The 22,803-nt window shown below is 48.9% G+C and overlaps 2 protein-coding genes across 2 annotated transcripts; one reads left to right on the top strand and one right to left on the bottom strand.

Annotated features, from left to right (window-relative positions):
* Nucleotides 1-8,116: 8,116 nt before the first annotated feature.
* On the bottom strand, nucleotides 8,117-13,942 carry NECAP1 (NECAP endocytosis associated 1). The gene is made up of 8 exons (XM_056341553.1): nucleotides 13,732-13,942; nucleotides 12,426-12,526; nucleotides 12,174-12,278; nucleotides 11,683-11,764; nucleotides 11,168-11,276; nucleotides 10,899-11,085; nucleotides 8,838-8,931; nucleotides 8,117-8,718 (listed from the first exon to the last, which is right to left on the bottom strand). The coding sequence occupies exons 1-8, from the start codon at nucleotides 13,827-13,829 to the stop codon at nucleotides 8,670-8,672; spliced, it is 825 nt and encodes a 274-aa protein (XP_056197528.1). The 5' UTR covers nucleotides 13,830-13,942; the 3' UTR covers nucleotides 8,117-8,669.
* Nucleotides 13,943-18,321: 4,379 nt separating this feature from the next.
* C3AR1 (complement C3a receptor 1) lies at nucleotides 18,322-22,310 on the top strand. Its single transcript, XM_056341550.1, has 2 exons — nucleotides 18,322-19,018; nucleotides 20,833-22,310. Exon 2 carries the CDS (start codon nucleotides 20,841-20,843, stop codon nucleotides 21,954-21,956), a length of 1,116 nt encoding a protein of 371 aa, XP_056197525.1. The 5' UTR covers nucleotides 18,322-19,018; nucleotides 20,833-20,840; the 3' UTR covers nucleotides 21,957-22,310.
* Nucleotides 22,311-22,803: the final 493 nt, after the last annotated feature.

The following is a 22,803-nucleotide window of genomic DNA, read 5'->3' as shown; positions in this document are numbered from 1 at the left end:
CCTGAGCAAATCCAGCTGGAGTGACACTCTAGCACTTTGACAGAGACCACCAGCTCCCCAAAACGCTGCCGGTACAGTACCATGCAGAACATGGTGAAAGCAAAGAAAAGTTAGAGAGATATGAAAGAAATGTTACACCCCAAAAAGGATTTGTGCATTCCTCCCCCGTCCACATCTCTGCCAAGATTTAGCAAGAGCTGAGGGTTTCAAGCAGAACAGATCATGTCCCAAAGCTATCTGAGCCAAGGGAGCTCAGGCTCAGTTTTGGGAAGTCATGTGCTCACCTGTGATGGTAGGCTCCCAAAATCCCTCAGGTGTAAGGGAAGGAATAAGAGAAGGAAGAACAGTGTCCAGGGAATCTTCAAACAGACAAAAATCCCCTACCTGCCTCTTTGCATATACCTTTAACCCAGAAATGTTTCTTCAGAACAGAAAAGATAAGTTTTATTTCTTTCCCCCAATTAACAAATTATCCAACCAAAGCCAACACAGGAAACATTCAGATGCATTATCCCACAGCTTTGTTTTATGCCATTACTGGGAACGTCACACCTTCACCCCCTTCCTCTATTGGATCTGAGCCACAAGCCTCAGGGCCAGAGATTTATAAGATCATGGAATAGTTTGGGTTGGAAGGGACTTTTAAAGATCATCTAGTTTCAACCTACTGCCATGGGCAGGGACACCTTCCACTAGACCGGGCTGCTCAAAGCCACATCTGACCTGGCCTTGAACGCTTCCAGGGATGGGGCACCCACAGCTTCTTTGAGCAACCTGTTCCAGTGTCTCACACCCTCACAGTAAAGAATTTCTTCCCAATATCTAATCTTAAATCTGTCCTCTTTCAGCTTAAAGCCATTACCCCTTGTCCTGTCACTACGGGCCCTTGTAAATAGCCCCTCTCCAGCTTTCTTGTGGACCCCCGTTAGGTACTGGCAGGCTGCTATAAGGTGTCCCCAGAGCCTTCTCTGCTCCAGGCTGAACCACCTCAACTCAGCCTGTCTTCATAGGAGAGGTGCTCCAGCCCCCTGATCAAACTGTTGGAGATCAGATCCAGATACTGCAGTTGCCTGCCACAGCTGCACCTTCCCTCCAAACGTGAGCCAGATCCAAGCCCTGGCCAGACCCAGCGGCCTGTTTCAGAGGCAGGGCTGTAAACTTTTAACTTCTTTAGAGCGGGCACGTGCAACGCACACGAGCAAGCTGTGTGAAAAAAAGCAGAAGAATGGAAAACCACCCCATTCATCAAAGCAAGCGTGGGGGCTGGCAGGTAAGGCCATCCAGACCCACGCTGTAACCTCAGGGCCATTTTTATTTGCTCCCAAGGTGCTTCCCTCCCCATCCTCCCCGCGCACCCGAGGGGAATGCGGTGGAGCCTGCGCAGAGGGTCCGGGAGCGCCGCGCCGGCCCGGCTGTCCCACCAGATGGCACTGGAAGAGCAGCGCAAACCCCGCAGCCCCTGCGGCGCTCGCCTGGGCGCGGCAGTGCTCGGCTCTGCCCCGCTGCTCCTGCTACCCGCACGGGCGGATTTATCGGGAAGATCCTAAATGCCCCGCGCCCGCCAGCCAAGGGGTCCCCGCACGCCCTTGGGACCCCCTGCGCCCATCGCGGGGGGCGCTCGGGGCGAAGGGGCACACCTGCCCCCAGAGCAGCAAACCCATCCCATGCGTCCAGTCGGGATGGGACAAGGCAAAAACCATCTGGAAACAACCCGCTGGGGAAGTTTCGATGCCAGGCAGCGAGGGCTCCAGCTTTGGGGTTCAACAGCACGCAGGAGCCTCCTCGTGACGCAGATGTCAGCACTGATGGGGAAGGGCACTTTGTGTTTTCGAAGGGCACGCTGTCCAGGTGCCCGCATCACCCACTTTTACCAGCCTAAGACACAGAAGTCATCATGGTAAAGCTGACTTTAAAAGGGTGGGCAAGCGGCGCTGCCGGGCACCAGCCCCCAGCACTGACTCAGAGGGCAAAGGGCCCTGCGCTGAGCCCCTGCCGGCCCCGGAGCTGCTGGCTGGGCCTGACCCAGAGGGCAAAGTGCTGCTGGCTGACTCACGCTGACCTCCAGCACCGCGGCCCACGTCTTAAGACTCTGCCTCCAGTTCAGTTATTTGCCTGTGTCACATTTTAAGACTGGGATAGCACGGCACACCACGCTAGTCCTTGTGCTGCCTCTGCCCTTGCTGAGCTGAAGGATCATCATCAGACCCCAGTGCTCCCCACCACCAACCACCCGCCCGTGGCAGACATCTCACCAGACACTGCTGGCCCGCTGCAGCACCCACCGCACCACAGCCTAGCGCTAGGAAATAGTTCAGGCTGGAGGTCTCTCCTGCAAACCGTGCTCGAAGCAGGGATACTTCTGAAGCTATACCAGGCAATCCAGGCCAGGTTCTCTGCTTACAGTAACCCAGTTTCTGTAAGGAATATATTTCTTAAGGACTCTTCCTCTCCTTAAGACCCACAAAGCATGCAGCGGTCATTTCCAAGCATGCTTTATACATGTCCCCATGGTACTGACTTCAGCTGTAGGTATTAGTGACAGCAGCCCCTAACTCTTGGCCAGGACGTGCAACCTGTGCTGCCATATCTATAGCCCCATAGCACATATGCTCCAAAGAATACACTCTCCTACCCATCTCCTCTCGGCGTTGCTGCTCACTGGAATCCAGTTCCTTGTCCCTACCAGCTAACCAAAGCAACAGTTTGTATATCACTACCGAAATAGCGTCTCCACACATCTTTGAACAGTTTGCTTAACACCATGATCAGTGCTTAGACTTTAAAAAAAAAGACTAGGAGTTCAGTTCCTATAGGGCAAACTTTAAAGACAACAAACATACACACGTGTACGGGCACTGACAGACCACAAGAAGAGATAGGTGCCTGCCCTGGCACATCTCAGTTCTAAGCCCCACACTGAGCTGTTTGTGCATGAGGGCACTGAAGCACCGAGGGCGTTCGGATAGCAGAACATGGCTACATTTGAAAGCACCAGTTCCACTACTACCAAACTATCAAGAGAGATGAAGAAAAAAACCCCTCTAAAAATCTTTAAACCCTGCTTCTGCAAATTTGACCAGGGACCGGTTCTAACTCGTTCAGGAAAGCATTTGAATGACGAGTTATGATACTGGTGGACATGAAGGCAAAGCTGCTATTAGACTGAGGGAAGCGTTCAGTAAAAGCCAATACAAACTCTGCTGTCATCCAAAGCTGTTTTGGTCCACTTTAAACCAGACCCACCAAAGTTCTTGTTCTGGCATCTTAATGTTGCCTACCTCCTTTGTGCCTCCTGTGCGCTAAAGTCAAGACATGTTTCCTTTCCCCTCTATCTCAGATGCTCCTGGGGACACCTCCAGGTGCTGCAGTTCTGCTTTGTGGTTTGCTCCATACCCAGGTCCAGCCCTTGCCCAAATCCCTCCCAGGCACAGCCCAGGGGAGGTCACCGAGGGCAGCCAACCCAGGAGTCAGCATGCTCTTGCTGAATTGCTTTTCAGGAAACACTTCACCAGTGCTAGCCACTTCCCAGGTGATGTTCACCTGCGGGCCCAGTCGGTCCCTGGAGATGGTGGCCCAGTCCAGGGATTGCCAGAAGCCCTGCAACAAGGGGTTTCAGCAGCATGGCAGCACATGGTCATAGGTGAGACTGAACTTGTAAGCCCTGGTCACAGGTGTCACCAACCCATGCAGGCTGGCAGACCAGGCCAGGAGGGCAGGGGAGCGCCATGCCTCTTTACATCCCCAGACCACAAGACTCAACACAAAGGCTGCAAGTACAGGCAGCTCCCTCCTTCAGGGAACGTCTCTTCAGCCTTCTTCAAGAACCAAAAAGCCACTCTCCTAAGCAAGCCAGCTGCCTCTGCCCAAACATGTAGGAGCTGCCATCCTGCAACATCTGGGAAAGAAAAAGGAAGCCAGGCCATTGCAAGTTACGTGTCTGGGGCAGGCCAGCCAGGAGGGATTCAGGTTCACCGCAGGCTCCCAGCAGCAACAGCTGGCAAAACGCGGCTCTGGCCGGGAGGCACCAGCTGCTGCTGACCGACCGATCCATGCTCAGAGCAGCGCCAAGGAACATCCCTCAGAGCCCCAACTCTAGATGAGGGCACACAGCTATAGCTAATGGCAGCTGGCAAAATTAAGCTATCAGACTAGAAGGGCACTACATCCTGCGATGTGCTTTTCTTATTAGCATGGACAAAGCTATTAACTTGGAAGAAAAGACATCTAAAACTGTGTCTAAATTGAGAATCTATTGTTCACATAGCATAATGAGCACTCAGTGGATTGCCTAGACCTCAAGGCATTACAATGTGTGTTAACTACATAGGCCCCAGTGCTCTGTTTTTACACATTAACAGCCCAGCTGTGCTCCCTCCTAGAGCATTGTAGGCTTATGCTGATTTAACAGGATCAGTTCAGCTTCAGATCCTGCTCCCTCACCACCAAAGCTCAGGAGGACTTTGGGGATTTGGTTTCCTGTTTGTTGAGTTTGTTTGTTTGTTTGAATTCCTTCAATGGACATCCGTTTCTCTCCGTTTCTGCAGGAGTCCTCAACACAGCACCAAAGCTTTGTTCAAGCTAGCGAGTTTGTGGCTGCAATCCATACTGTGTGGCTGCAGTAGGAACAGTTACTGCACAGCTGTGAGACGGGAGTTTTAAGTCACAGAATGCAGAACCAACTTAATGAGGGGGAAACACTCACATCCCACCTCAACTACAGTTCTCACAAAAGAAATGACAACCAATAACCAGACAGAACTCAGATCTTCCCTTTGACGTGTTTCTTGACTCTTTCTACATGCTACAGTCTGTCTCCCATTCGGCATGAACTTCTCCTCCCCCTTTGACCATTGTCCCTCTCAGACCGAGGGCAGCTCTTCTCAGCTGCCAAAGGAAACCAGTTATCTATTATGTGGAACATACTAAATGTTCAGGAAATAATTTTTTGGTTTGACCTGCTGATCCCCATTAAAAGCCTGGCCTTCATGCTTTACCTAGAGAATGTTACCATCTGCAACATCAGAGTGTAGGTCTCAAGCAGCCTCCATACTGGCTTCTGCTGCATCAGCAACAGAAACTGCAGGAAGAGATGGGAGGATTCAGCCAGGCCAGTCACAGGCCAAGTCATTTCAACAGCAACTCACCATCACAGCCAACAGGGGATGGAAAGATTGTTCCTAATGGTCGCCAAGGAGAAGAGGATTTAATCAAGACACACCAAGCTGTTACATTCTAGCAGGACTCGCTGTGATGAAATACATGAACACCAGGAAGGTCTCCAGAGAAGACTAAGCTCCCCTTCATGAACAGTTTCCCAGACCTCTATGCTTCTCCATGCACCAGCAAGAGTATATCCCTGCACCTCCCTTAGGTACACCTCACCTGGAAATCCTCCTACTCTGGAGAAATACCCTCTTCTTAGGCTAGTCAACCCTTTTTGCTGCTACTTGCAACAAAAGTCTGCTGAAGAGGCAGAGAAGCTTGAGCACAGCTCACATACAAGACCCTTCATCTTCTGCCTGGCCAGGACCTACGCAACATATCCACCCTGTTCACCAAAACAGGGTACCAGCTTTGTTCCTAGATCTGAAGACATGTACAGATTTTTTCTTATTTTTTTGGGGCCATTACAGGTGCTAGAATATTTGACAATGACACCATTGGTGTCATTCAAACAGCTGACTTAAAAGGTCAGGACTTCTTACCCCTACCCAGGCCACAACTCCCATTGCACTTTCAACACAACCATACGCAGAGCTTTGCTGTCTGGCAGCAGAACACTGAGCAAGCGTCTCTGTGCAAGAAGAGATGGCTGCGAACAGGACCGATAAAAGAACATCAGGGCCCCGAGCATATTCTCTACTTCCTAGGGGGCTGGCTGCCTGGACTCAGGTCCAGCTTCGATAGTATAGTGTCTGGCTTTGAGAAACCTCAGCAAGGCTTGCTGACAGGCTAGGGTGCTCATCCTTCATCCAGGCCCGAGCTAGAGCTGCCATGCCCATGCCTGACCACGTACCCTGCTGATCCGAACCTTCAACCTGACCTGCTCTGATCTTCCTGCTATGTACTGTGGGACTGTTCCTTTGTCAGCAAGGCCGCTGCCCCTGCTTGCCTTGCTGTGACTCGGCTTCCAGCTCGCTCTCCCTTTCAGAGCGGCCTGCCCCTGCTGCTCCCTGACAGGGGGCCCACGCAGCTCACCTTGCTCACCTCTGCAGTCAGCAGAGACTACTTCCCATTTACAACAGCAGCAAGAATCAATTCTTAAAACATCTGCAAGGTGTAGAAGCCTCAAATGCCTGAAGTGCTAGATGGCAGGGCAACCAAGTTTTCTTACCTGCTAGTTTTATCCACGTTCTTATCGAGCATCACACACACCTCTACAGTCCAGCCTGTTTCCATGTTGTTGTTCAGTATTTTTTACCCCATTTGGAGCAGCCATAGGTCATTTTCGTGTTCTTCTTCCATGCTCCTACTTTGTCACCCAGACAGAGCCGGAACCCATTCACTCCTGACGTTGTTCTTATCCTTCTGCAAGTCTGTTAAGGCCTGCAGACTGGCCAAGTAGGCTATCAGGATGTTGCTGGAGACATAAAGACCTTCATACTGCAGTGCTTCCAAAGCAACAATTTGACAACTTAGAAGACTCATGACATTCCTTTCCCCGATATTACTTGTTTAATTACCATTTGCACCGGTACATCTTATGCTTTATATACATATATATTTAATTTTTGCTTCTTCAGCTTTTCAAATACGTAATAATATATTATCTCCAGAATACTAAGACAATACAGAGGAGGCTCCTAGTTAGTTGTTAATTGGTGCCATGAACTTCCTTGGTTTGGGGAACTGATACATAGCTGAAATGACAGGACCTCACGATGATCTTAGCAAAAAAAAAAAAAAAATACCAAAACAAAAAGCCAACCAGCAGAGTGCATGACTGTGCTAGCAGATTATAGCCACCCACAAATTCAGAGGAGGCGGGAAGTTTAAGCACAATGAGACTGCAGGAGTGACTATGAAGGCAAGTGAGGGGCAGCAGGGGGAACACCAAGACATCTAAGGGATCAGGATTAAATGACTACTTAAAATACATCCAAGAGCAGTCTGGTCCCCACTTCCACAAGTGGAACTGCAGCAGCTTTAGAGCCATTTTCAAGAATTTTGCTTCCCAGAGGGATGGTCTAAGTGCAACTGTCTCCAAAATGCCCTCAGTGTAGTAAGACAAAAAGGATAAGAGACCTTTGCAAGTACAAGGTGCATAAAGCTAACTACTCTCTTCTAAAAGCCTCACCAGGAAATCTTTGCCCCAAGAGAAAAACGTACTTGCACAGGTGTGCTAGCAGAGCATCCCAGTTACAAAAGTGTTGCTGCTGGCTTGAGTGTTCAGAACAGGAAGAAGCCTTCCGGTGAAGTACCAAAACTCTAGTGTTCTAATAACTGGGTACAGCTGTGGAAGAGCCACCGAGACCACCTTCCCAGCTAGTGTTCTGTCTTACCAGCTAGCACGGAGAGTAGCTAGCTCTGTGAGGTTTCAAGCCGGCCTGCAGGCTTTGCCCAGGGTAATCGGCCCAGACCACATCCATAGCTGCTGGAGACTGAATAGCGGCCAGATCGAAGGGCCTCAGGAAACTCTCCCAAATAGAGAAGAGCAGAGAATAAGAGCCTTTTTCCTCTTTCTAATGCCCTAAACCAGAGGAAATGGAGGCGGTTTGGGGTACTTTAAAAATAAAATTGGAAAAAAAACCACCCAAGTTGCAATACCCAGCTCACATCCCCAGAAAGTTAGCCTCAGAATAAAAGCCACAAGAAAGAACACAGGTGGGAGAATTTTGCTGCCACAGTTCTCACCACTGGGCCTACTATACATTTCTTACCCAGACAAGTGTGAGCTGAGAAGGGGAAGGAGACTGTCCCTTCACCAGAGAATAAACCACTGTCCCACCATAGTTCTTACTGTGGCATGGATATGCAATACTTGTAACAGTGCCAAGTCACAAGGCCAGGGCTCAGGATAGTGACGCAGGAACATGAAATGCTGACTGGTGGGATTACCTGGCTGTCATCTAGTGCAAGTAACTACCAAATTATAAAAACAGGCTTTTTTTAAAAAAAAAAAAAAAAAAGCTATTTCCAGTTAAAACATCTCAATGACAATGAGGCCTTTGCATGGGGTGGGAGAAAGGAGTGAAAATGAGATAAGTTCCTCCAGTGAACCCGCAAACCAAACAAGGAGCCTCAAGATGGGGCACCCACCTGGAGCTACAGCACAATGGCAGCAGGTCTACTCAAGGACTTGCATAACTCCTCCCACAAGAGCACAGGAACATTGAGCACTATCAATTGCACCAGACAGGAAGAGTAGTGCGTGCATAGGGAGGCTCACTCCTCACCACAGACATAATTCAAAGAAGGTTTTGTGTTGAGACTACCTCTCTCCTTGCCCATCTTGTGAGGAGTCAGCATGTTCGCTTCAGGTTCAGTGGTTTCACTGTGGGATCAAAAATAGTAAGTTCTGACTGAAGTGAAGATCTGGTTTAAAAAGGAAGGATTGTCCCGATTTGTTTCTGATTGAAGACTAGAGAGGTTTGTGCCCCCTCTGATCCCATTTGGTGCCTCTAGAGCCTCTTGGTCATCAGTTTGTCCCATTCCATTGCTTTGACCATTCAGAACTGGACCCAGTTGGACTGCTGAGGAGCCTGATTGGGAACAGCACTGAAATAAAAGAAAGGAGAATCAAAGGAGCAGATCTAGTAAGACTTCTTAACTTACAGCTCTTCCAGTGCCCGTCAGGACATTACGCTTCTTGTGTACAGTTCCCTTCACCAGTTTACCTGGATGCAGTGCTGAAGTCTCCCCAGAGGTCTGTGGTAGCTGATGCTGGTGCCTTGGATGCAGATGCAGGGGCATCTAAGTCTAATAGAATATCTAATGCAGAAGAAAACAAAAAGGAAAAAAAAAAAAAATCAAGGTAATCAAGAAGAAAACCTTACAAGCATTTAAACTGTCATCTTACACAAACTGCTGCATGCAGGCACAGAGAATCTTTGAAGGGACTCCAGCTATCCCACCAGAAGAAGGAAGTTACAACTTTGCTGAAAGTGCGCAGAGCATCCAGCTCATGCCGCAGGGGTACACTCTTCAGGCACTCTTCAGTCCCCGTGCAGCACACCAACTGGCAGATTTGTGACGTAATACCTCTCCCAACAGACATGGCTTAGACTCAGCCCAAGCTCAGCAATTATTAACAGTTGCCAAAAAGGCACCACCTTAACCATACGAACCATGCACTGGAGCCCCGCCCTATCCAGAAGCTTGTGGTTTCTTCTCACTGATCTGCATACAGCACTGCTGAAGTTTCTGGCTTCATTAGGGTATCATCAGCTCTCCAGACACCTCTGTACGGTCACGCTTTTCACACAGCATCCGGAAGACTGCAGCAACCTCTTTGTTACAGAATCACAGAATGGTTTGGGTTGGAAGGGACCTTTAAAGACCATCTAAGTCCAAACCCCCTGCCACGGGGAGGGACACCTTCCACTAGATCAGGTTGCTCAAAGCCCCATCCAGTCTGGCCTTGAACACTTCCAATGATGGAGCATCCACAACTTCTCTGGGCAACCTGTTTCAGTGTCTCACCACCCTCACAGCAAAGAATTTCTTCCAAATATCCAATCTAAATCTACCCTCTTTCAATTTGAAACCTGGGCCCTTTGTCCTGTAACTACAGGCCCTTGTAAAAAAAGTCTCTCTTCATCCTCCTTACAAGCCCCCTTTATACACTGAAAAGGCTGCATAAGGTCTCCCCAGAGCCTTCTCATCTCCAGGCTGAACAACCCAAACTCTCCCAGTCTTTATTCACAGGAGAGGTGTTCCACCGGCCTTCTGATCATTTTTGTGGCCTTCCTCTGGACCCGCTCTAACAAAGCCATGTCTTCCTTGGACTGGGAACCCCAGAGCTGAATGCAGTACTCCAGGTGGCGTCTTAAGAGTGGAGCAGCAGGGAAGAATCACCTCTTTCAATCCGCTGGCCATGCTTCTTTTTGTGCAGCCCAGGATACAACTGGCTTTCTGGGCTGCAAGCAAGCGCACATTGCTGGCTCATAACCAATTCTTCATCCACCAGTATCCCTAAGTCACTGTCTGCAGGGCTGCTCTCAATCCACTCATCCCCTAGTGTGTATTGATACTGGTAATTGCCCCACTGCAGGTGCAGGAACTTGAACTTGGCCTTGCTGAACTTCATACACATACATGCGTGTATATGCATACATACACACATATATGAAGTTCAACATATACATTTTAATAATTATTTTTATATGTAATACATACTATATAAAATTATCTACATATTTTTAATATGTATAGCTATATCCACAATCCCACTACACTTTGCACCTCTTTCTGCTGTTCATACTAAAGCTTGCAGTCTCCCTATTCAAAGATTGCCAAGAAGTGCTTTTCTTGCATCTTTCAAGAAGAACCGCAAGTCTAGCTGTATTTTTCTGCAGAAAGCAAGTGACCATGCAGTACTTTTCTGGATACCCTACACAGCTCTGCTAGTGCCCCTAAAGCACACACAAGTTCAGAAAAATCCAACTACTTAAATTTCATACCCATCCCACTGTCCTAACTGTTTTGACCAAGTCGCTTGGTTTCTCCTTTCGCAAAGAGAGAAGCTACAATTCAGTCCTTGTTGCAAGGAGAACAAGCAAGTACTATTAAACAAGCACGGAGATCCTCAGGTCAAACACAGCAAAGCCCTCAGGAAAAATTACGTCTCACAGGCACTACTGGCACCAGACTGAACACCGGTTCTCTAAAGCAGGCCTCCTGCCTCTCTTTGCACCTACTAGTATCCAACAGACTGTTTGCTGTATGCTGACATTTACCTGCATTGCTCACAGTACTGGATTTCTGCACGGGTGGCGGTGTGACATGGTTGGCAATGGCTGTGGAAGAAGGGGGAGGTATAGGAGGGACTGCAATTTTGCCTCCTGGTGGGGGTGGCAGCAGGCTTAGGCCCCCCGATCCAGACACACGGGGTTTAGCTGCTCCTCCTTTCTTTGTTGTCATGTTCTGTATAAAAAGAAAGGACAAGTGAGGAAGAGTCTCCACTGGCATATGCAGAGAAAGAAGCAGGGTAAACTGTGCTGCTTACCCCAATGTTCAGTTTGATGGTCTGCCCTTCCTTAAACCCCAAGTCTAATTTGGGACGTGTGTCAGCTTCCTGGGACTCCTTGGAGATCTCAGTCTCCTGCTTCACCCACCTAAAAAGAAGAGGAAGATGTAAGACCCTGTGGCAAAGGGGAATGGGGTTTCAGAAAAATGCATGGCTCCTCTCCCCATCCCGCCAAAGAACTACCTTGCCTTGACAGACCAGCTACCTCCCTACTCCCAGTGTAGTACAGCAAAAAGCTGGGACCACCACAAACCCAAGAGACTTTCTACACTGCATCTGTAGTATCACAGGACCTAAGCTTAAGACTTATAGATCTGACTCTGCAGGACTCTCAGCTCGCACAACAGTTGGCAGCACACTCAAGTGTCCCTGATGGAGCCAGAGTAGGACTTCAGGACCATCCCATGGAAGCCTGCACTAAATGAACATGCACCACCACCCACCATGTTCTACAGGCCAGAGGAAAAACAGCATTCCAGAAAAGCACAACTCACTTGAAGTGATCCTGCAAAGAGACGTTGAAGTCAAAGGCATCACCACGATCCGTGAAGCCAATGCCTATAAAAGCACTTCGTCCTAGCAAGGAGACAGGAGGAGTCATTGGAGGTGCCCTGCAAATGGGCCCTTGTGTTCATTTACTCCAAAATCCTTCTGCTTCTCCTACACCACTCTGTGCTGCCTCCCTCCGACACACCTGCAGCTGGACGCTAGCAGCTCACAGCAGTTCATTGTTCCTAGACTTCAGGATCCACCCTTCTTCCCATGTGGCACTCTCAGAAACTGAACGTTCCTTCCCAGCCCCTGGACTCTGCGCAACATAAAGAACCCTCCTATGTTAACCTTGCCTTCCTAGCCCTCTAGGCACACTACCCAGACTTTACAGTATTCCCAAAACCATTTCAATCCACCTGGCGCACACCCAGCTCCACCAGGCTAAGTCTCCTCCACCCCTAACCCTTGGCACATACACGATCTTGCAACTCACCAGTCCCATCCTGAATTCGAATGACAAAATAGCGGCTGGAATCTGTCACAGTCTCTACTGCAATGCCAGGGTACTGATCTATAGGAGCCTGGGCAAAGAGTTCTCCTGCAGACAAAGAATTGAGCGTTGAGAGCAACCTCTTGCTAAAGCATGGCCAGGGTTGCCACGCACAGCTCTGAGCAGGCTTACAAGCACAGGCTCATAAGCAGCAATCATAGTCACAGTCTTGTCAAGCCACAGCCTTTCCCTTACCTGAAACCTTGTCCTCCAGTTTTATGTATGCAGTTTTGCCTTTGGAGGTGACACGAAGCCGCCCTGTCCAGTCTGGATGGTCCAATTTCCAGTCTGATGCCCTAAAAAGAAAAGCAATTGTTCACTGACCATGCATCAACGCCTCCACTTATGTCCAACCATGTCAGCAAAAGTCTCTGCTCACAAACCTTCATCACCTCCAGCTGCCTTATTCCACTTCTCTCCCCAAACAACATATGAAGCCTCAGCTCCTCCCTGTTGCTGCCAGTCAACACACAAGGCTCTGACCAGCCTCTTTCCGCTGGGTAAAGGCAAACAGATACAGTCCAGAAAACAGCAACTCTGACTTTACCTTGATAAGCTTGCAGACGCGTGAAGACTGAAACTCACTTGGAACAGCAAGCCCAAAAGCAACTAATAAATGACTTGTGAGCGTCAGGAAGACCCCAGAGTTAGTTACTAGCATGTTGAAAAACTACTCAATTATTCTACCCTATTGCTGTAAAATGGTATCAAGTACTTCTGGGCAAAGAGGCAACTAGCTTACACTAGGGAAAACATCATATGCACAGCCATCTTGACTAGCCCAAACTCTTTGCTACAGACTGTTGTGAAGGGAAAAAAAAAATATCAAAAAGCCCCAACCTACGGATTTTACAACTGGAAACAAACACCTGTGGCCAGACACGACATCCACAGTGGCAATGGTTTGCCAAGGTCATCAAACCTTGTACCACCAACAGCTATGGGCGCTTCAGAGCGCAAACCCCCTTCTCCAGCAGGTCTGTGGGCTCGGCCTGCAGCTGCGCTCCCCTGGCTCTAGCTAGAGAGAGGAGGGCTAGGGAGAGGAAGCATTTTTAACTCCTGGTCCTGCAACCTGTTCTCAAAAACCATGCTGAACTCCTGCCTTCTTCCCTGCTAGCTGCGAGAGCCCACAGGCCAAGTTCTGCATGCCGCTACACCACACCGCTGACAGCCCAGGGAACTGGGCAAACCGGGGGCAGCGGCCAGCCCCGGAGGAGCACGTTGCTCAGGTGCCCTCACGGGATTCACAGAGCGGCCGCTGCTCCCCACGGCGCGGGGCACACGCTGCCGCCGCCGGGCCCACAGCCCCCGCCACAGGCGGCTCAGGCCGCTGCGGGCCAAGGCCCCGGGGGACGGGCCTGACCCGCCTGCAGCCGCGGGCCACGGCTGCCTGAGACCGCGCTCGGGGCTGGACGCCCCAGCCCGGGCCCGGCCCCTGCAGCCAGGGCTGGGCTGGGCCGCACCGAGCCGGAGCGACCCTGGGCCCCGCACGCTGCCTCACCTGTACCCGCGGTTGGAAGTGCGCGGCGGAATGCGGTAGACGTTGACATCGGGCTTCACGCAGAGGACGGACTCGTACTCCAGCTCTGCCGCCGCCATCTCGGCCGCCGAGCCCAACCACCCGGCACGGAGCGACGGGCGGGAGCCTAATAACCGGGGACGCTTCCGACCGCCATCTTTGATGAGGGCAGACAGCGCCTAGGGACGCTGGGGCGGCCGGGCGGGAAGCCAGCCACGTCAGAGGCGAGGCGGGCGGGCGGGCGGGCGGGCAGGCAGGCATCTTGGATCCTGGCAGCTCAAAGCGCGGGGGCGGGGAGGAGGCCATCTCGGAGCCCATCTCGGAGCCCCTTCTGACACAGCAGCGGGCGTTGGCGCCATCTTGGATCCTGGCAGCTCCGCACGGAGCCTGCCGCGGCCATGTTCGGTTCGGGCCGATGGAACGGTGCCGGGCGCCGTCCTGGGCCTGGGCGGAGCCGTGGCGGGAGCGGGCAGAGCCGGGCGGGATAAGGCGCCCCCGGGGAGGCCGGGTCCGCGCTATGGGGCGGCCCTGACTGCCGGCAGCCCCGCGGGGGGGCCGGGGGAGGCCCTGAGGCACCGGCCTCCCGCCAGCCCGGTACGCGGCGGCACCGAGCGAGAGGCGGCGGGGTCAGGCCGGGCCGAAGCACGGGGCTGGGCTTTGTGCCGCCACACGGTTGTCCTGGGGGGCTCGTGGGCTCCTGGTCGGCCGCGGGCCCGGGCGCTGCCCCCCGGCGCGGGGTCCTTTCTGCAGCCTTGGGCCGAAGCTTGGGGTTTAAGCGAATGGAGTTTGGTGTGGCCTGTGGCGCCAGGCTCGGGAGGCCTGTGGCAAAACGCCAAGCCAAAGAGCAGACGCAGCACAAACCTTTACAAGCTTTGCAGCTAGAAGCGGTGAAAATGCCTGCTATGTAAACGTTAACTTCAGGAGTGTGACTTCCCAGAAATGTGGCCAAAATAAGTGTATAGATGCTAGTTTTATTTATTAAATATGGTAAAACTACTAGCATTTAAGCTGCTGGGTTTTTAATAGTGACTTTCTAGTGACAACTGGCGTTGCAGTTCACTGCTATGCAGTAGCCTATGCCTGAGTCTCTAAAAAGTACTAAATACTTACTCTGAAAAGTGGAAGACAAGGTGTGAGAAAAGTTACAAGCAAACTTACGTATCCACAGAGCCAGGGGTGGGCGTAGCGTGAGCTAATTGTGCTAGGAAGCAATTTAAGCTCTCCATGGAAGACAGTAAGCACAGTTTATTGCTGAGGGTAAAGCAAAAAGTGAATGAAACAGCACTACGTTTGAGGAATTACTTTTTTCCGGTAGGGAGTAGTGTTAGTCAGTGCAGTGAGAGCTGAAATGGTACCTGGAGGTTTGTTTCTTGCTGTTCCCAGAGATAAATGGAACAAGATGGTAATGAACCTCAGTCACAGCAGTCAAACAAGCTGTCCTGTCAGGCCAAGCATCCAACTAGCCCAGCACTGTATCTCTTGACAGCAAGTGGTGCAGAAAAACTTTGAAACAAAGAAACGGGGTCTGTACTGGTGATTCCATAGCCCTAGTAAGTGAAGATATTTTGAAGCCAAGGACAGGAATTATCTTGGGTCATTAAGAATAACAAAGTAGGATAGTTGTAATTTAACTAGCATATCTAAATGTAATAAGCCTAGTTTTCCCCAGAAATTATGCTCGCAGCTGTACGAGTAGATACACGGGAAAGACGCGTGACTGGGGTGAGCTAAGTACCTGAACAGATACAGAATGACGCAAATGCGCAGCTTCCTTTTCCCTTTCCCTCTGCCAGCTTGCTCTGCCTCCCTGCAGTGGGAGGGAGGGGCTGACACGCTCTGCTTTGTGGCAGATTTCGATGCCCCAAGGAGCAGAGGCTCACACCCTGCTGTGTGGGTGCCCTGCCAGGCTGATTGCCGGGGCGGACAGGTACCAGCCCAGAGAAGAGAGATTTGAGCCCTTTTATGCAGCCTGCACAAGAGCTAGTAGGAGTAGACAGCACTGATAACCAATGCCACAGTGTAAAGGCAGGCTCTGCCTCCCTGCTTGCAATATGCTAGTGTTGCATTGCTTGCCAGGCTGCCAGAAATAAGGCGAAGACGTCAGTGAGAGGCAGACCTTGGAGAGGAACAGAGCTGCTTAAATAAAGCCTATAAAACAGTACGGAATTACACTTTCCTAGTATACTATCCTAGCAATCTGTAGTATAACGGCTCTGTGGGCCAGAGGTTTGGTGTGCATTTGTTAGCAATATTTACAGACTCCTTTAGTGGATTCATCTATTTGCTTTTTTTAAACTTAAATGTTTGGCTGCCCATATCATCCCTGGAGCCGTGAATCTAATTATGCAGTATGAAAAAGTGTAGTTTTGTTATAAACTTCTACCTGATCATTTAATTTGATACCTCCTAGTTCTCGTGCTACAAGAATTCATGTCACCTTCTCCATGTGTGTCTCATATTGCCACTTTGATTCATCTTGGGAAAGAGACATCTTTCTCATCTATTTAGCTTGTCCGCCAAAAGAAGCCATTCTGATCCATGGCTTTCTGATTCTATAATTGTTTTTAAGATCGAGGACCACAACAGCATTCAGTATTCAAGAAGCAGCTAAATACTTCCTGTTATATTTACCTTGCGTTGTGTGTTGACATGATTTTTCATAGAACTTTCTGCAGTGACGGGTGTTTTTTCTTCGAATGGTAGTAACTTACCTAGAGTACATCACCACTCTGTGTGTACAGTTGCAATTGCTTTACTGTTTAGTAACTGATAGACTGGTGCAGTTTTGTTGTAACAAACCTGAAATGGCAATATAAGTGGTAACTTGCATTAAGGTTTTAGCCGGCTTGTGGTGGCGAGTTGAGACTGTACATCAACATAAACTTCAATATGATCATCCTCATGGACAAGCTGATGGAGTACGCGCTAGATAAAGCAGTGAGGGGGACTGAATAGTGACTGAAATGCTGGTCTCAGAGGGTGGTGATCAGAAGTACTAAGTCCAGCTGGAGACCAGTCACTAGTGGTGTCTGGCTGCGGTTGACACTTGTTCCAGTACTGTTTAACTTTTTGTTAATGACCTGGACGATGAAGCAAGGTGCACCCTTAACAAGTTTGCAAGTGATACAAAGCTGGTAGGAGTGGCTGATGATTGTGACTGTTCAGAGGAACTGACATTGTGGAGAACTGGGCAGACAGGAACCTCATGTTCAGGAAGAAGTGCAAAGTCCTGTGCCTGCGGGGGGAACAGCCCAAGCACTAATACATGCTGGTGGCTAACCACCAAAGCAGCTTTGCAGAGAATGATGATGTTGTGGTCCTGGTGGACAAAAAGCTGAACGTAAGCCAGCAATGCACCCTCACAGCAAAGAATGTCAATAGCTGACAGGGCTAGATTAGGAGAAGCTCCGCTCTGGTTCATTTTTCAGGCGAAAACGGAAATACTGAGGCTGATTCTTGTATGCCTGCCCTTTGTCATTTCTGCTAGCGGTCTTCATTTCCCAAATCGGGTGTGTACGGAGGAAAACTATTGTTGCACATTTGAAACGCCTTGCCATAGATGTCTTTTCTTGGTATAGTCTTGCCACATTTTGTGCTATCAGCATTTCAGTGAACCACTTCTAACTTTTCATCCGTCAAGTTCCTTCTTTAAAAGAAAAAGAAAACAACAAGACTTTTAATACCCTGAAAGGTCAAAAATCAGATTAAAATCCCTTTGACATGACCAGTTATAGTTTGAGTACAGTGTGCTGTATTTGGTGAACTAAGCTCTCTCAAGCTAGGACAGAAGCTGATCTGGATTGATAAAAATTCCCCAAATGGGATTAGCTAGGTGAATGTGCTAATCTGATAAAACATGGAAGTGGATACAGGACAACAGATCAGACACCTGACGGTGGCATGGCAGGGTTTGGAATTATGGATTATATCAAGCAATGGTCAGCATTATGCCAACAGGCAAGACAACTGATGCAGTTGTCTTATGGAAACTATAGTAAACTATAGTCTATGCTTATCTGTAATGGTTTGACACTGGCTGAATGCCAGGTACCCATGAAAACTATTCTGTCACTCCCCTCCTCAACCAGACGGGAGAGAAAATAGAAAAGGCTCATGGGTTGAGATAAGGACAGGGAGATCACTCCGCTATTACTGTCACAGGCAAAATGGACTCAACATGGGGAAAATTAGTTTAATATATTACCATTCAAATCAGAAAAAACACCTTCCCCCCACCCCACCCCTTCCTCCCAAGCCAAACTTAATTCCCAGTTTCCCTATGTTCTCCCCCCAGGCAGTGCAGGGGGACAATGAATGGGGGTTACGGTCAGTTCACCACATTAGTTCTGCTGCTCCTTCCTCCTCACACTCTTCCCCTGCTCCCATGTGGGTCCTTCCCACAGGAGACAGTTCTCCATGAGCTTCTCCAGCATGAGCCCTTCCCATGGGTTGCAGTTCTTCACACACTGCTGCAGCGTTGGTCCTTCCTATGGGGCGTGGGTCCCCCATGGGGTCAGAAGTCCTGCCAGCAAACCTGCTTCGGTGTGGGCTTCCCACAGGTCACAGCCTCCTTCGGGTATCCGCCTGCTCTGGCGTGGGGTCCTCCTGGGGCTGCAGGTGGGGATCTGCTCCACCGTGGACCTCCATGGGCTGTGGGGGCACAGCCAGCCACACCGTGGGCTGCAGCACCTCCTGCCCTCCTTCTGCACTGGCCTGGGTGTCTGCAGTTGTTGCTCCCGCACAGTCTCACTCCTGTCCCACTAGTGCAGATATTTTTTTCCCCCTTTCTTACTATGCTGTCACAGAGGCACTACCCCCATCACTGATGAGCTCAGCCTTTGCCAGCAGCGGGTCCGTCTTGCAGCCGGCTGGCAGTGGCTCCATTGCACATGGGGGAAGCTTCTGGCATCTTTCCACAGAAGCCACCCCTGTATCCCCACCCCCCACCAAAACCTTGCCACGCAGATCCACTGCACTATCGTTCCCTTGCTTTCTATTATTATTTTACTCGGGCACTATATTATTTCGACGATGTTGGGAGAGCTTCATTTGGTTGACTATTTTATCAGCAGATCATATCTAAATATTCAAATATCAGTCATTCTAAACCTTTCCATGATGATGAAAGAACATACTTAGCACACACACTTGCACATACAGGAAAAAAGCAGTTCCTGAAATGTCATGTGAGTTCTTTTCTTCAGTCACTCCAGAGACGAGACTGATGGTACTTGCTCTCTTGACACATCGACATACCTGCTTCACTCAGGTAGGTATAATAAGCTGCAGAATTCTGTTTTCCTCTTCAATTTGCAGTTCCTTACTCTTCACTCCTGAAAACCTCTTTCTCCCCTCCAGTTCCCCCTTCCATTTTCATAACCACATAGCAGCCCTTTTAGCACTTTTGAAAACACAGCGTGGGCGGTATTTTCTTTTTGATTCATCCCTCAGTTTGCTGTGGAGTAGGGATTTGTACTACTATCTTTACAGCATTCCTTGATTCCTTACCCCCTTCATACCAATTTCTGTAGCTATATGGGGAGGCAGGAAGATGCAGCTCTTGCAGCACTGCTCTCCCATTGTCCCTGTAAAAGTCGCTTCTGCGTATATCAGCAAGACCACGGGAAATGGAACAAATTTGTTAGTTTTTAATTTAAGCCCCTTGCTGCCTTCCCATGACTTCTTTCACAGCTTTCCTTGCAGGTGACCCTCACCTAAAAGCCTCTTAGCAGTTGTTAGCAAAAAAATGGTAAATTACAATGTTTGTAAAACTGTTTATCTCATTTTCTTCATGATGAAGTGGTTCTAACACTTATGTGTCACTCCACATTTAGACTATATGCTATACAAGAAAGAGATTGCTGATTTGGGAATTATTTTTTTTTTTTTAATAGTATTGATATTTAGTCCTGCACACAACAGTCCCTGCCTGTCATTTAAGTACCGGCATAATAGAAGTTAAAATAGAATCAGTCTGGGTTGTCTTATTTGTGTCTCCTCAGCTGCTTCTGCAGAGTGTATTCAGCTGTCACCTCTGCAGTTTCCTTGCGTTCTGGGACCTTTCAGCAACACAGCTGTCTTCATTGATTCGGCAAGGGTTTAGTTAACAGGGGTTTTATAAACAATTCTATTAATGCCTAAAGGACAAAGATCAGGCTATTTTTCTGTTTTACCTTGACTTTGGTAGATTTACTTTCCCTTCTAAATTTACTAAGATGTAAGTCCAAGAATAATTGAGCAATCAAAGTTTTTCCACTACTGGTCTTATAGTTTTAAAACATCACTTAAGTATTCTGTGGCTCAACTTCATTGTCTTGCAATAAGACACCTTTTCTTACATCTAAAATGGCTCAAGAGCGTTACTGCTATTACTCTGTGTTTTCATTTTTCTTTCTAAAACTAAATCCCTGTCTGTTCTTCTTAAACTGCTCACTTCTGGCTTTTCGTCTCGTCAAGACTAGGTTTCCAAGAAATGTGCAGAGAGCTCAGAACAAATACAGGGAGAAGGAAGTGCTTGCTGAGACTTCCCTAAAAATACCCCTTAGCAAACAGAGTTGCTGTCCTGTCCTATTTATAGTGTCCAGAAAACGGAGCAGGGTTATTTCTTTAAGACAAGCATTGCTTTCTTAACATAAACCCATTTCACTGGTTGTGCCAGAAGAAATCACTCATTTTAGAGGGAAAAGGAACTAAAATGCTGACTTACCTTTCCAAAGCAGAGCGTATGTAAGGGAAGACAGGAAAGACACCTGCTGACAGTGTGGGCATGTGAGCGGAGAGCTCCAGTTTGGGGGGTAGGCATGTGAACAGACACCTCCATTCCCGAGATTAAAAAGAACCAGACTGAAATCAAAGGGGATGACAGAGGTACGAGAACTGAACGGTACACAGCCCCCTGGTTGAGTAGTGGGCCTTACGTAGCTTAGCCACCATGGGAATGATGGTGGTGTATAATGGTCAGATTAGTAAAAGCCTTTGACAGCTCTGTACTGTCACCTGACTCAGAGACGCTTCAGTACAGATAAAGGGAAGACTTCGGGGAGGAGGTGTGAATTGCTTACTAATTTGCTTTCTGTTCTATAGCTACAGAAATGCCTGAACTCCTGGATCACAGCAGTTCACATGAACAGGCTGCTGTGTATTATGCATCAGAATCCATTGTCTCCATTGTTGTCTTCATCATCGTTTTCATCTTCGGTATCCCTGGCAATGGACTGGTGATCTGGGTAGCTGGTCTGAAAATGAAAAAGTCTGTGAACATTGTCTGGTTCCTAAACCTTGCTGTGGCTGACTTCATGTGCTGCTTGTCCTTGCCGTTTTTTGTTGTTCACCTGGCCCTCCATGAACACTGGCCATATGGTTGGTTCCTCTGCAAAATCATCCCATCAGTCATAATCTTCACTATGTTTGCTAGTGTCTTCCTACTTGTGGCCATCAGCATTGACCGGTGCCTCCTTGTGATGAAACCTGTCTGGTGCCAAAATCATCGGACAGTGAAACCTGTATCAATAATATGCCTTGGCATTTGGATCCTAGCCTTCATTTTCTGCTGTCCTGTCTTCTACTACCGTGACACTAGCACTCTTGAGAACAGAACTCACTGTGGGTACAGTTTTGGAGATTTTGAGGAGCAAGATCATATAGAGGGTTCTGTAAATGAGTTATTGGAAGAATACCCATCTTTAGCCTACAACGGTAATGACACATGGGGAAATTCCTACGAAGATCTCTCTTCTGTGCCGCTTCCCTTAGTGCTAATTAACATCACTAGAGCTGTCTTTGGCTTTGTACTCCCCTTTGGCATAATGGCAGTTTGCTATGCTCTTATTGCTTTCAGAATGCGTGCCAATCAGTTTCACAAGCCACGCAACAAGATGCTGCGAACAATTGTGCTCGTGGTAGCTGCATTCTTCATCTGCTGGGCTCCGTACCACGTAGTTGGGATTCTGTCCATTGTACCTACTCTTGAAACAATGGAGGAGTCATTGATCCTCTGGGATCACCTCTCTACAGCACTTGCCTATGCCAACAGCTGCATTAACCCCCTGCTCTATGTTTTTGTGGGACGGGACTTCAGGGCAAAGGCATGGCAATCAGTGCAACAAATCTTGGAAAATGCCTTTACTGATGAACCAACACGTTCGACCACTTACTCCCTTCATGGAAGCAAGAGTTCAACAGAGAAGGATGTAAGCAGCACAGTGTAATGCAGAACCACTGTAGAAAGAGGGCCATGGGCCCGCACATCAATCACTCTCCACAGCTTTTCTTTTGCTCCAAGACATTTGAGTAATTTGCAGATCCACACACAGGACACCAAGACTGTCCAGATCATAACAGCTAACCGCTTTTACATCCTGCTCTAGAGAGATGGGACATTGGAAGTACCCAGAATAATAATCTGAGGGAAGACTCCGGTGAAGCAGGAAACACAGAATGCTCTATAGAAGAAAGCAAGATCACGTAGTTTAACCTCCAAATTGCTGGATGAGAATGTCATTAGAATTATTTGCGTATGTCTATGTTCTACATCCGTCGTTGATAAACTGCAGATGAAACTAGCTTTGATGTATCTCCTTGGAATCTCTCATCCCATCTTTCCTCTCCTTTGTCTACACTGGGGGTCTAACAGGTATTTTTCCTGAAGATTTCCCTAGAGGACAGCACTACATTTTCTTACAGCAGTACAGCACTTGCCCCAGCCAGCTGCACTGAGCCGATTCTCACGCCCTGGTAGATGCCCAAGATACTTCTTTGTCGCAGCAAACAGTAACTGGTCCGACACACATGCTGTAGCTATGTCCCTTAGCACGCACTCACTGTCCCCAACACTCCCTCCACCACCAGAGTCCCAAATCTTCCTTTCCGAAGAACAGCCAGCCGTGAGACCTTTCAACTCTTTGACATCCTAAAGCCTCAGTCACAAAGTACATACGGGTGTGGGCTGTTAATTTAGCTATGTCCACACCCAAATTCTGTTTCTAAGGTAAAGTAGGTGGGAACTGAGCCCACCTGACGGGCGCCGCTGAAAAAAAATTCAATACTGGCACCAAA

The sequence above is a fragment of the Falco biarmicus genome, chromosome 5 (assembly GCF_023638135.1).
Source record: "Falco biarmicus isolate bFalBia1 chromosome 5, bFalBia1.pri, whole genome shotgun sequence".
NCBI lineage: Eukaryota > Metazoa > Chordata > Aves > Falconiformes > Falconidae > Falco > Falco biarmicus.
The sequence above is the reverse complement of the archived record's forward strand: the minus strand, read 5'-3'. Positions and strand labels throughout refer to the sequence as shown.

What these genes read in the sequence shown, in the direction of transcription:
- NECAP1 (XM_056341553.1), bottom strand. Translation starts at nt 13,829, where the DNA reads ATGGCGGCGGCAGAGCTGGAGTACGAGTCCGTCCTCTGCGTGAAGCCC. An exon ending in ACTGGAGGACAAGGTTTCAG is followed by an intron (nt 12,279 to 12,425) that starts GTAAGGGAAAGG and finishes CTTTGTCTGCAG; the next exon opens with GAGAACTCTTTGCCCAGGCT. An exon ending in CCATCAAACTGAACATTGGG is followed by an intron (nt 11,086 to 11,167) that starts GTAAGCAGCACA and finishes CTTTTTATACAG; the next exon opens with AACATGACAACAAAGAAAGG.
- C3AR1 (XM_056341550.1), top strand. Translation starts at nt 20,841, where the DNA reads ATGCCTGAACTCCTGGATCACAGCAGTTCACATGAACAGGCTGCTGTG.